Genomic DNA, 13,502 nt, shown 5'->3' with positions numbered 1-13,502 from the left:
TTCAAATTTCACGGCAAGTTTGCTTTGGTGCCAACAGGTGAGAGATTATCTCTCTCAAGGACTACATGGGCTACTTAATCACTTTTTGGTACAATTCAAATTGAGGCTTTTGCATTTTGTTTTGTTTGTATACGAGTTGTACGTTCCTAACATCTTACAGTCTCGGGCACTCTGTTCTGTTTTGTTACATTTTATCTCCCCACCCACTTGTCTTGGGCTGGTTTGTACATCTTAACTTTAATGATGGCTGTTTTTTGATGTTTTGTTTACTGGTTTATGTTGTTTGAGATTGGGAGCAGAACACCGTGAGACTTTCCACCGTACTCTCAGGCAGCAGACCACTGGCCTGCCCTATTCTTAGTTTTGTTCCTAGAGACTAACAGGCCATCACGAACAGTATTGGGATGAAAGGGAGAGTCTACAGAGGGAGGGAGGGAGAGAGGGAAACTAGTGAAAATCACTCCTTCTGTCAAAAAGAGATGGTTGGAATTGTCTGTCTGAGATGGTCCCTCTGCAAACTATACAAAACAGAATTGTACAGGAGGGCATTTTTATAAAGATAATAAAGCTATAGTAACATAACATAACAAAATAAAGAAAGCAGAACTGTAGATAGCATGTTTAACTGTAGATAGCATGTTTATCTTATAACTGTATGCATTACCCTACACATGTTGCTTTAATTTTGTACTAACGTAATACTGGCCCAAGCCAGCTTTATCTCCTCAGATCTCAGAAGCTAAGCAAGGTCGGTCCTGGATAATACCTGGATGGGAGATCACCAAGGAATATCAGGCTCATTATGCAGAGGAAAGCAATGACAAACCACCTTGTTTAGTCTCTTGCCTTTAAAATCCTGCTGGGCTGCCATTAGTCAGCTGCAAGCTGACTAATAACAGCATTTTACACACAATGCCATCTGCATTGTTTAATCATATGATGTTTAATATTTTATGCCTGGGGTTCCTGATTGCAGTAATCTTAGATAAATTCCACTGATTTACACTGCATAATCTGCCTTGAGTGTCAGTGAAAAAAGTGGACCATTTAGAAAACAAACCAATTTAACAGACTTGAAATTAAATATAGAGAAGATGTGTTCAGACACAATGTAAAACAGTTCCCCCAAATAGGAAGTAGAGCTTCAACCATTCAAATATCATTCAATATCATTGTATTCAACCACCCAACCACTGCAAATCACACATTATGTCCTGTTGGTTTAAAAAACTAGACCCGAAACACCTAGTAAGAGTTTAACAAAACATACCAACTACTCTTGTGTTGTAGTAATCTGGCAGCATGCGCTCACACAAAGCCACGAGCAGCCAAAAAGCTTCTTCTTCCTTTGCATACAAAAGCAGCACTGATGTAACAATATTCATGGCCTAGAGAAAAGAAGTGTTAAGAGGACTATTAAATCCCAATTCCTCCTCATCTTTAGGAAAAAAGGCTGCTCACAAACAATGTCGAAATGAGACAAATTGATTGGACTGATACTTAAGGCGACTCTGTCCTGTGCTCAAGAAAAAGAGCTTCCCGCAACTTTGCTTGTCCACATTAGTTCCAAATTCAAGAAGTCACAAAATTGCTATTACAATATACAGGTAGGTATTTCATAGCAAAAAGCTGCACTTTCTTTTCCAATCTGACATCTGTGTATCTTTCCTAATCACAGGAAAAATGCCAATGAGTTTACTGCTTTAGTGCTATAGGATGGAGAGAAAGAGAATTGGGAGGTGGGATAAAAAGTTATCTTTTTTCCTTTTTCCTGAAATCTTCCTCTCTCTGTTCTACAATGTGCTGATGCTCAATGTCCCTCTCTCCTTCTCCCCCCCCCCCCCCATGCCTTGAACCCAACTAGGACAGCACCAAACAGGAGGCATTGTTCATCCTCATAAGACTGCACTTTATCCAACCAATATGCATCAGCAGCACATGTAAATACATATAACTGTTTCTGGAAAATTTGCTCCAATACAAATAATTCAACAATTATTCCTGAGATTCCTGAGATTAAGGAAATAAACTGAGTCCAAAAAATGAGACAGTGAATCTCAAATACCTGACAGTATCCTATGTTTGGATTTCTAAACGCATATGCTGTGAGCACTCTCCTCAGAGCAGCAATGCCCATCTCGTTCTGGAATGCAGGGTGCTCTGGCAGAGAGCGGTGTAAATCCCTCTCAATCTCTTCTGTGGCAAGATTATATTTCCCCATGGATTTCTCCACCAAGTCTTCATAATATCCGGAATGGGTGGCCATTTCATTAATAGCTCCTGCCAAGTTAAAAGAACACATTGACAAAACAGATTACAGATATAGACTGTGAATGAAAGAAACATGCAGGTAGGTCCACACACTGCAAAAAAGTTCGGTGTTCCATGAATAGCAGCTCCTCGCATCTTCCAAATGCCACATGGAACTCATGCCAACAAAGAAGCCTTGCACACTCTGTGACTGTTTTGGGCACTCTATGCAACGTTTGTTTGGGAAATTTTACTGGCTTTGGAGCCCTAGCTTGACTATCCCATTGTCTGAAACTGGTGTTAGAAAGTCCATCTGCCAAGGGTCAGCTTTAACGTATAAGAAATGCTGCTCTGAGTTAGTTTGTTGCTGATATCTATGCTGGGAAAGGGAGACTGGCTGAAGATGCCAACTACCAACCGGTTATGTCACTGTCCAAATCTTAATGGCTACCGTGCAGGTGGCTCTTCCTTTTTGCACCCAAGACAGCAGATTTCATCTGGGCTGTTAAATTTTCCATGGAAATATGCTGCCAAGGGCTAGTTGGTCAAATGCATCTGTGAAGTTACTCTCTAGAGTTTAGCACATCTTAAAAGATGGTTTTATTTATTTAAAGTATTTATAAGATCACTTTTCTCCCTAATGTAGGACTTCAGGCAGGCAACAAGAACGTAAAACACAGGAAAACAATACAATTAGAATCTTGTACATCCGCACTAATCTGGAAACCAGAAATTCTAGTAAAAACAAGACATTCAAAGCTTCAGAAATCTCTACATGATCTTTTTACAGCCCAATCCAGAGGAGAAGCCGGTGCCACTGCAGTGCCATCCTGCTGCCTCCAGAGGGCTTTTCAGCAGCATGGAGGCAAAATGCAAAACAAAACCTCCTCACTACCAAAAAGCCCTCCATTGGACTCAATGGACTTATGCCATCCAAAATAGTGATGCAAGTCCAAGTCCCCGGCCACCATGTATGTAGAGGCAAAGCCAGAGTGGAAACCGCCTAAGTAAATTCCACCTGTGGCCATGCCTCCAGAATGCCCCCACTACACCAGCAGAGCAAGTGACAATGCTGACATGGTACTCTGCACCACGTCCGGGTGTCTTGGTGGGTGGCGGCGGCTGCTGGTTGGGAGATTTGCCCCAGCAAGTATGTGCCCTGAGGAGGGCAATTCATATAGTCTAGGCCTGTGCTGCCTCCTCATGCCAATCCCCTGCCCTTTGAATAGGACTGTAAATAGTTTTAGTGTGATGCTCCTTCTGAATGTCCTAAAGTATTTCCTCATTCTCTCAGAAAAGCTACTGCAATAAATGTGGGGGCGGCTAAAATAGCCCATATATGAGCTGAAGTTAATCACACTGGCTTACATGAAGAGACAGAAAACTGCTGAGATCTACTAATAACCTAGTTTGATTAAATGCAAAGGAATCTTTGCATCAATCATCTGTTCAATAAACCCTTGCAAATCCCAATCCCAACTCAGTTCATGTTGGTGCAGGATTCAGGAAATAGCAGGGAGGTGCAACTACTGACCCAAAAGGAATAGTGTCCTTTGATTAGTTAAATGAGACTTAAGTTTGCTTTGCTACAGGAAACCTGTCTTACTTTCAAATCCTACAATTCATCCATCTAAACTGTTTTAAAAAGTGTTATGAAGAATCCAAACATGTGCACATTCTTAAATGTCTGAATAGCCTGCAACAAATATAACAATATTTTTTGTTTTTTTCTTTCTATTTGGCCAACATTTCCACCAACATTTGGATCTCCCAATTTATTACCACTGATGCAACAAATTCCACAGAAGCACATCCAGTTAGAAGTCCTTAACTCAATGGTATTGCTGGTAGGGGCTGATGGGAATTGTAGTTCCTGAACATCTGGAGAGCCGCAGGTTCCCTACCCCTGGTATGAAACAAGGAAACCCACCTGACAGAAGCAGCCAAAGTTCCCCTCTCATGCTTTCAGGAATACCTTTCAGCACCAGATCTCTTGTTTTCTCTGTCCGATACATACAGACACCTTGACCATATTCTGCAAAATGAATCTTCCAAGCTTGTTCTTTCAAAAACTCTTTTGCCTTAAAAGTAAGATTTGAGACAGTGGCTCAGACATCACCCCAAGCATGGTTTCAGTTTTCAAATGTACAACAGGCAAGCCATTTTAGAGTAGCGTCTCTTCTTTTGTTTGTCTCCCTCTCAGCACTCAGATTTGTAAACCCACTCACATCTTCAACATGCAGTGACCTTCGGAAGTCAGGCAATGGCCATAACTATGATTTGTAAATTCAGTTATTGAGCCACTCCAAAGTCGACACAATTTTTTTCTGGTTGGTCAAATGGCTTCATGTGATGTCTGAACTGAACCTGAACTTGCTTAAATTGAACAAAGTGATGCTTAAACTGAACAAAGCTCAGGAAAAAAAATCTGGAACAAGATAAACTAGTCATAACATTCCAATATCATGACAGAAAATATCTCAAACTTCATTGTGTTTCTTAATTTTTAGCCTTACTGGTAGCATGACTGAAATCACATTTACATGATAAAGTACAGGAAGATTGAAACGTAGCTGTAAATTAAACTTCCTACATTGCCTCTTAGGTTTATAGTTGTTTTATAATTTTTAAACTTGTTTTAGTTTTTAATATGCATATTCCAAAGGAATAGTAGGTTCATTTACCTAAAACTGTAAAACAGAACTTTATTAAATGAGATTTAGGATCTCCTGATCTCCCCTGACAAAATTAATTTTAAAATACATTTTGAATAGGCCTCTCTCACTTGTGCAGCCACATGACTGGCTTTCTCTTGCAGCCATACAATAATTACAAAGGCACAGCATGAGTACCAAAGATCTGTCTCTATGTTCCTGCATATAGATACCATAGGAGGGAATCATGTTAAAAACATATCCCTGAATAAATCAGAAGGGAAACCAAAGAAACTACCCAACAGGGAGTTTTATAACATGCTCTATCACACCATCATTTCAAATTGTGACGGACACAAAGCTTTAACTAGGTCTAAAAAACCTTCTCCTACACAGATTGCACAAGACACAATTAAGGAATTAAAAAATAAGATACAATTATTTTTAAATAAATGTAGCAACCACTTCCGTTATCTTTTTGAGAACAGAAACAATGCAACATACTAATTTAGGGTTGAATTCCTCAGGTGAACGCCGCCGATACATAGTCATCAGTGCCTGTGTTACAGTTGGGATGCTGTTACCATTCAAGTTGAACTGCCGTTCCCCCTCTGCTTCAGAACTAAGACTTCTCTGAGGGCTTGATGAAATGATACTACTCGCCCTTGAATAGACCTGATGAGGAGAAAAAAAACCCTCCACTGTTAAATTTTCTGGCATAAGTGAAAAAAGGGCATGGATCACTTTATTTGAAGAATGTACAAGAATAATAGCACCCATTGGGTTGTTAATTGCTGTTCTGATTAAGCTTTAATAACTGTGTGGCAGGAAGAAGTTGGGTTCGTGCTGCTTCTCCTGTCATACTACCCATCTTTCTTCACTGCCAGCTTTACTGCTGAGCCACAGTAATTCAAGCTAGTGGACTGGGGAGGGGGCAGGGAGACTGTAGCAATGCGGCAGAAAATCCACTACTCACAAACATTCTGTCATTCAGCATTAAACCACATAAACTTCTCTGTGAGCAAGATGCCTGTAACCCCTTAAACCTCTCTAAACCAAATTATGAGTCTGCTCAGTGACTGCTCACAACAGCCTCACAAAAATCATTAAGACAGATTAACTGCAGCAGACTGAAGCTATGGCAACAGAAACAAGGTTTATGGAACACAAATTCTGGCATTAAGTGAATATTTAATGCTCTCATAAAATAAATTTCTAAACTTGTTTTAAATCATACCACAATACCTCCTCTCACTATGAGAAAGGAAGCCAAGGTATTTCAGGTAATAACTTAATACATATTTTAATTCTAACTCATAAGATTATTAAGAATTATGTAGCCAAGAGCATTCCAAAGACAAAAAGACAATAAAATTATGTTAGTTCGGCTGGGAGTTTGGCTTCACTATGTAGCAGCTAACAACATTTTTCTTTCTGGTGTATACTAAACAAGAATGTCACTTAAATATACTTCTAGAAATATAATTGATAGAAGACTCTGAAACAGAAAAGAAGCAGAAATGTTTATATCAAAGGTTCTCATCTAGTAGAGAAATGTAATACACCAATTGAACTTCTTGCAACTTTATCCCCTTGTTAGCAGCCTTATGGTGGTGAAACAGGTGAACCACCAAGTACTTGTGCATCGGGTTCTGGACCTGGGACAATATGAGGCTGATCAGCAATTTTTTAAAAAATGGGGTTAGGGTTAGGGTTTTCAAGAGTCAATAAGATATATGCTGAAGAGAGATATGACTCTTGAAAGGCCATACCCTAAAAATCTTGCAGGTTCCTAAGATGCTACTGGACTTGAATTTAGCAGCTCTACTGCAGACCAACATGGCTACCCTCTGAAATTACATTTAAATAAGTTATCTGAGTTTTGTTTTAAGTTTGATGGCTCGGTACAATTATTATTTTTAGCTCATTCAACAAAAGTGCCCACTATTAAGATTTGGCAAACTAGACACCATGCTGTATAATCTTCAATTTCTGCGCAGATTAATAATTTCTCCAAGTTAATTAGAATCCATTTGCAATATAGACAAGATGACTTTTATATTTAATTACTGTAATTTTTTATGTGCACTCAATCATGCTGCCTTCCTGTAGGTTTTACTGCAGTTGTATTTCATTTGCAAGTTGGCAAACATTCAATCTTCAATACTTGGCATTTTGCTGACATCAGTATCAGGCAACGTTCCAGACAAGATGATATCTTCCAACATGGGCAAATATGTAATTTTCCCCTTGCATTTATTCTTGAAAGAAGAAGCTGTATTTTAACAGAAGCAACTTGGGTTTTTAAACTGTGGTTTTCAGATGGGGTGTGGGGGGGGGGGGAGGAGTTGTAAGTTGCCTATCTAAACTTTCCTGATCACTACCATGCCAGGTTTTTTAAATGCTTGGGTTATACAAAAAGTTGCAATAGCTATTGGTTCTTTTCAATGCACTATCTCCATACTATGAATGGAAAAAGCTGGAAAAGCAAGCTCTTTGTTTAAAGAGTCTTGTTGCTACCTTCATGACAGCTTAGACCTGAGGGTCCCCTCCCTTATTCATCTCCAAAAGAAAATATTAGTAAGCTAAGCCAGCTTCTTTGCTGGCCCTGAAGCCATGCCCACACATTGACGTGCAAGCGTTTTCCAACAAGCAATCCACAATATGACTGTTTTCAGGTAATACAGGTTTTGGACAGCTTTGCTAATTCCAGATTGGGAAATGCCTGAAGATTTGGAGGTGAAACTTGTGAAGAAACCTCAGTAACATGCAACACAATCTACCCTCCAAAGCCCTCATTAGCAACCCTATGAATGAACAGTAATATGTTCCCACCAAATTGTCTGAATAACCACTTCATTAAGAACAAAAATAAGTCTTTATATCAATTTTTTTCACTTTAGCTCAGGAACTCATAATTAAACACTTATGCTAAATTGTAACTAACTTTATGAACAGAAAGGACAATTTTCTACCCACCTCATCATCTGAACTGTTATAACTTCCAGAAATTTCTTTTTCAGAGTATATTTTAGAAGTCGTTTGCTGAAGAAAGTCTGAAATTCTCTGTACAAGGAAGTCTCTGTCTTTTAAATTGGCAAAGAGAAAAGTCATTCTGTTTTTTGTGCTGATAGATAATGGGCTGGGCAATACACTTGAGCTGTCTGCCTTTTCTACAATGGTCACCTAAGTGGGGGACAAAGACAAAAAAGCAAGCAAATAAATGAGCACATATATACAATGGATCATGCTTTTCAGTATATCACATTGGCAACAGCAGAATTTTTATTCCGAAGCCTATGAAGTTAGACTGCATCCAGCTAACAATCCCTCCCAATTTCCCTTTGCTATAAAATCCTGGCCCAAGTTGGTTTGGTACATGCAATTCCCATGATCCCCATCTTAGCTTTTCTGAAAATCAAAATCCTTATTTTTTACTAGCCGAAAAGCCAGTGGAATCCAACCTATAGTGCATTTACTACTGATTTCATTTGGTACATTCACAGTGCAATCCTAAGCCTGTTCAATTCAATGCATTTCTCTGTTAATGTCACAGATTTAACAACTGGAGTATCCATTTCTGCACATTGCTGGAGGCAACAGATCACAGCCTCATACGGTCAGCCATTGTAACCAGTGACTAACAAATCAGCATCTTTCTACTCTAGCTGGCTTTATCAGTCACATTTGGGAATGCTATGACATCATCAGAGCCCCCAGACCCATACAAGTTAATTGTTCAGCAAAAGATAAATAATTTATTGTATAAGAAGTATGATTTTCGCATACAGCAAACTTAGCTCTTACAACAATATAGTTTAAGACATCTCTATATCCAAATAAACATTTTAGATTAAAAATATCCAAGCAATATCAACATACAAGGTGGTAGCTGAAGTCTAAAAGTAGTAAGAACTCAAGATTAGTCCATATTATTGCACCCTACTTCCCCACACAATTTCCTAACTCTCAACATTGGCTCTTCTGCAATTAATTTTATAAAGAATGTATACGTTTGTGTGAAGAATGTATGCTGTTTATGTCCACCTTTGTGTGAAGAATGTATATTGTTTATGTCCATCTAGATAGTTATGATGCACTGAAATGAAATACATCGAAAGATCTCTGTCATAAACATGAAGAAAATCTCTAAGAGCTTTAAACCACTGCTTTCAGATAGTTTATCAGAAGTAATAAAAATTGCATTAGGCACTTCAGGGTAATAGAGTTTCAATTTACAGAGAATTTAGTTTCAGTTTTTAGAGGGTTTTTTAATTTAATGATCTATGGTAAAGCATTAGTTCAGGGTTTTAATGTTTCATTAGTTGAAAGAGGCAATTTGTTTTTCATTTAACATATCCTGTTAAGTAGTATTCAAAGATCACTAGCTGTGTCTCAGTTACTTAAATTATATTTCCTCTCCCGCCCCCATCCCCAACAGCTTCTTTTGAATTTCTTTTCTACTACTTTTTCAGATATGCAAGAATACCACATTAACAATACGTTATACAGGACAAGGACTGTAATCTTCCTTGGTCCTCTAACATCCTGATGGAATGTCACAGGCCAAGATGAGAGCTACAGCTTGTTGTATTTGTCTGTCTCAATTCAAGAAGGTAATCTGCATCTGTTTTACCTGTGCAAACTATCTTCTGGTATGTGGCAACTCAGAGCATGGTGGCCAATAGGATCAAGAAGGGATATGAAATAGAACAGGGACAGTTTCATCTGCAGCAACAACACTGAAGTCCCTTCCTCACATTCAGAACAATGCACTTTCAATCCACTTTCAATGCACTTTACAGCCTGATTTTACTGTGCGGAATAGCAAAATCCACTTTCAAACAATTGTGAAAGTTGATTGAAAGTGCATTAAACTGCATGTGCGGAAGGGGCCTTAGTAAAGCTTCTGTACATACAATCCACTTTGGTCATGTTTTGATCCCTCAGGGATACAGTGGAATTTAGAACTGATAAGCAAACAATACTGAAACACTTGAGCTTTGAATGGAATTTCCTCTCAGAATAGTCTCTTTTAGTAACCATTCCACCTAATAATTATGCAGTGATGTGTAAGAGCTGATATACAAATCTTATTTTCCTCCCTTCATCCCTTTTACCTTTTATATCATGTACAAAGTACTTAAGAACATTTGAAAACTGTATAACAACCAAGATCCAGAATTGTACAGATCTTCACAATTGCAAGATAACATCAATTTTCAGTAAAGCATGCAATGCTTAAGGAGGAAAAATGAATACTATGCTAAGATGGTATTGGGAAGCTAAGATAATGATAAATAATTTTACATATGCCGAAGAATAAAAACAGTTAGCCTTTATACCCACCTCTCGCAGTGGGATAATAAGACTGCACAAATGTTCTTCCTTGCTAGTAAAACATATGTAATTTGTAGACACAAACATCTGGCCCAAAATGTGCATTTTGTTAAATGGAGTCCACAAAGTGCAATCTGTGTGTCCATCAAGTTTTTCATCTTTAGGCAATCGGAACAAAGCACGGTACCTTTCACTTTTGGCTCTAGCATCAAGATCCCTAAAACAAGCATTTAAGTGCATTATTGTACATATTAAAAGAATGGCATGCATTTTCCTACAAATTACATGCATATGTTGCAAAACTGTTCTTTTAAATAACAGTTAACTAAGATTAATATTTTGGTAGCACTCTTTATATGAATTGTTTGTAACTAATGAACCAATCCAAAGGCGGGGGGAGGAATCCATCTATGGAGGTGGTTTGGGGTCACGCTGGCAGATTTGCCCTCCCCAGGTCATTTACTCCAGCAGAAAGACAATCCATGGCAATCAGCACTCCTGCGCCTCACTGGTGTAGCAGGTGTACTCCAGAGGAGTGGCCAGAAATGGAGCCAACATTAGTCAGCTTCCACCTGGCCTTTGCCTGCTGAAACACTGGTGCCTGAGGCTTGGACTTAGCCATCCTTCTGGGTGGTGTAAGTTCATATAGCCCAACGGTTCTCAACCTGTGGGTTGCGACCCTTTCGGGGGTCAAATGACCCTTTCATGGGGTCACCTAAGACTCTCTGCATCAGTGTTCTCCATCTGTAAAATGGATAAATTTAGGGTTGGGGGTCACCACAACATGAGGAACTGTATTAAAGAGTCGAGGCATTAGGAAGGTTGAGAACCACTGATATAGCCCCATGGAAAACTTTTCAGTGATGGGGAGGGGTTTTTTGCCTCCCCACGCTGCCAAGAAGGCCTCTTGGAGGTGGCAAGGTGGCACCGCAGCAGGGCTGCATCCCACCGCTGGGTTGGGCTGTAAGTATTCCACAGTATTGAGTTAGATTCCTCAATTCATGAGTGCAAGATTAGGAATCTTCCCTATATATCCTTCACCCCAGCAATCCCATTCAACCTTAGGAAAGTTGATTCCTGGGGTCACAGTATCTATGTGGATCGATAATCATGTGGGTACCAAGGATTTACTGGGGAGAGGACAAAATATCCATCTCTTCTTTCTTCTGTCAACACACATCTCATTTGTTTGTCTGAGTTCCAAAATCCAAGGAATCAAATTCCCCAGGTTGGATTGGACTGCTTAAGGAAGGGAAATAAGGGGAAACCTGTGTAAGCTCCAACCCTTTATATCGGCATCTTCACAGTGATTTGTTATTATGGTTTCACTGACGGGATATCCAACTGTAGGTTAACAGCATCCCCAAGATCATCCAGTTCATTGCTGATGAATTGACTACGAACCCAGATCTAAGTCTAACGCAAACCACTGTGTCATGTAAGCTACTGATATACATCTACAGCAGAATTTTCTGTTGGACCACATACCACAGAATTTTCTTAAATATATTTTATGCATACCTTTACATTGCAATGTTTGAAATTTGCCAAGCGGTTCACTATGTAGGAAACTTAAATGCAACATTCCACAAATTATCCTTTAGCAATAAGAAAATTTACAACATTTCACTGCAGTATTTTAAAGTTCAAGGATATAAGCAACAAACTGTAATCCAGGTAATACACGCAATAAAAGAAACAACACAGGCCCAAGGCTCTCTCTCCCGCACCCTGCTGCATATACAGTCAACATCTCTGGATTACATGTGAACCAGCCCTTTTAAAAGCATGGCATAATTATTGGATCTAAGGCCAACAAAAAGAGCAAGTTGCTGTTCTAAAACTAAAGGAAAGGAAGAAAGCAAAGCAATGATAATGAATTTAAGAAAAAGCAGTTACAAAGGTAACTGGCAGCAAATCCACACTCTCAGCTATGGCGCTTACTGGATGTCCTTGGGAAGTCAGTGTCTCCCCCTACCCACATAGCCCAACCTAAATCCCAGGCTGTTGTGGGGGTAGGACGCCCATCGTGAACTTTGTGGAGGAAGTGCTGTTGAAAATGTAATAGACAGATACAACTATTCAGTTTCAGGTGAGGATTCCACTGGTCTTTGAATGAAGAAAGCATAGCAATATACCTACCGTTTTAGGGCAGATACTTTTTTAGGGGATTTCTTTTTAAGTCTGGGTAGCGACCTGTCTTGCTCAAATCCTTCATTATCCAAGAGCTGCCTCATGGCTATATTGGCAAGTTGTTCCATTAGCTTGAATGTTTCATTGATGTTGAGGAAAACAGAAAAGAAATGCTGGCTGGACCTTGTGCTAACTTTGATCACATCGGGTAAAAGCAGAGTCGCATTTTTCTCCAGTTGGATGATGTCAACCCACCGGATGACCAGCTTGGCTGACAAAAGAAGCAAGGTTTTAGCAGAAAAATATCATATTTCAAAAAACAAAATCATAGACAGGCCTATACAATTAAACCCTATTTTAGTGCTTTAATACAGTGTCTCAGCTTTGATCCGACCGACACTGTAGGGTTTACTTCTCCATAAAACACAATGGCAATTTATACAATCACTGCTATAGAATGCAATGCCTGTCACCAATTTAGATGGCATTAAGAAGAATTCACAGAAGCAAGATCAAGCAACGGTTATTAACACACATTTCATCCTTAGGCAATTTTGTCTTAGCATCAGTAACTCCAGCCAGTAAATGAACAGGAAGGAGTTAACTTGCTTTTCCCTCAGCTATTTGACTACAACTGACAGCCTTTGGTGATTCAGACAAAGATTGAATTGGCTATCCTCAGCATACTGATACCTAAGCCAAATCTACGGTCCAAAATCTAAAGATTAAAATAAATATTAAAAAGTGTTAGGGACAATGCAGAACCCTGCAGCATTCCACAGGAAAGATCTTGACTCACTAGCTACTATGGTGAAGTGGACAAAGTGCCATGTTAGGATCTGGGAGACACAGGTTGAAACCCCCACTGATTCAGAAACATGTGGAGTAATCTTGGACCAGTCACACTTACCTACTTCACTTGTCACAATTGGGGAGAAAAGTGGAGTATAACAGAGATAAAAATAAACTATCACTCTGAAAGACCATTGAGACTGAAACCACTTCACTCTACTTTCTCTTCATCCTACCTCCTACTCTGAATACTTCAACAATGTTGAGTGGTTATAATGAAAGCTGCCAAAAATCTAACAACAGAAGGAAGACACAACTCTTGTCCATACATAA

At 39.2% G+C, this 13,502-nt stretch overlaps 1 protein-coding gene across 1 annotated transcript in view; it reads right to left on the bottom strand.

Annotated features, from left to right (window-relative positions):
• Positions 1-13,502, bottom strand: part of TBC1D9 (TBC1 domain family member 9) — a 54,712-nt gene that overhangs the window by 13,960 nt on the left and 27,250 nt on the right. Inside the window, exons 5-11 of the mRNA XM_048509391.1 lie at positions 12,387-12,648; positions 10,254-10,461; positions 7,884-8,090; positions 5,409-5,579; positions 4,181-4,331; positions 2,066-2,280; positions 1,271-1,388 (exon numbers count right to left, since the gene is read on the bottom strand). Coding sequence (XP_048365348.1) covers positions 1,271-1,388; positions 2,066-2,280; positions 4,181-4,331; positions 5,409-5,579; positions 7,884-8,090; positions 10,254-10,461; positions 12,387-12,648 — 1,332 coding nt within the window. The remainder of the gene's footprint in view (positions 1-1,270; positions 1,389-2,065; positions 2,281-4,180; positions 4,332-5,408; positions 5,580-7,883; positions 8,091-10,253; positions 10,462-12,386; positions 12,649-13,502) is intronic.

Source organism: Sphaerodactylus townsendi, linkage group LG10, assembly GCF_021028975.2.
Source record: "Sphaerodactylus townsendi isolate TG3544 linkage group LG10, MPM_Stown_v2.3, whole genome shotgun sequence".
NCBI lineage: Eukaryota > Metazoa > Chordata > Lepidosauria > Squamata > Sphaerodactylidae > Sphaerodactylus > Sphaerodactylus townsendi.
This window is presented reverse-complemented; position numbering and strand designations above follow the sequence as displayed.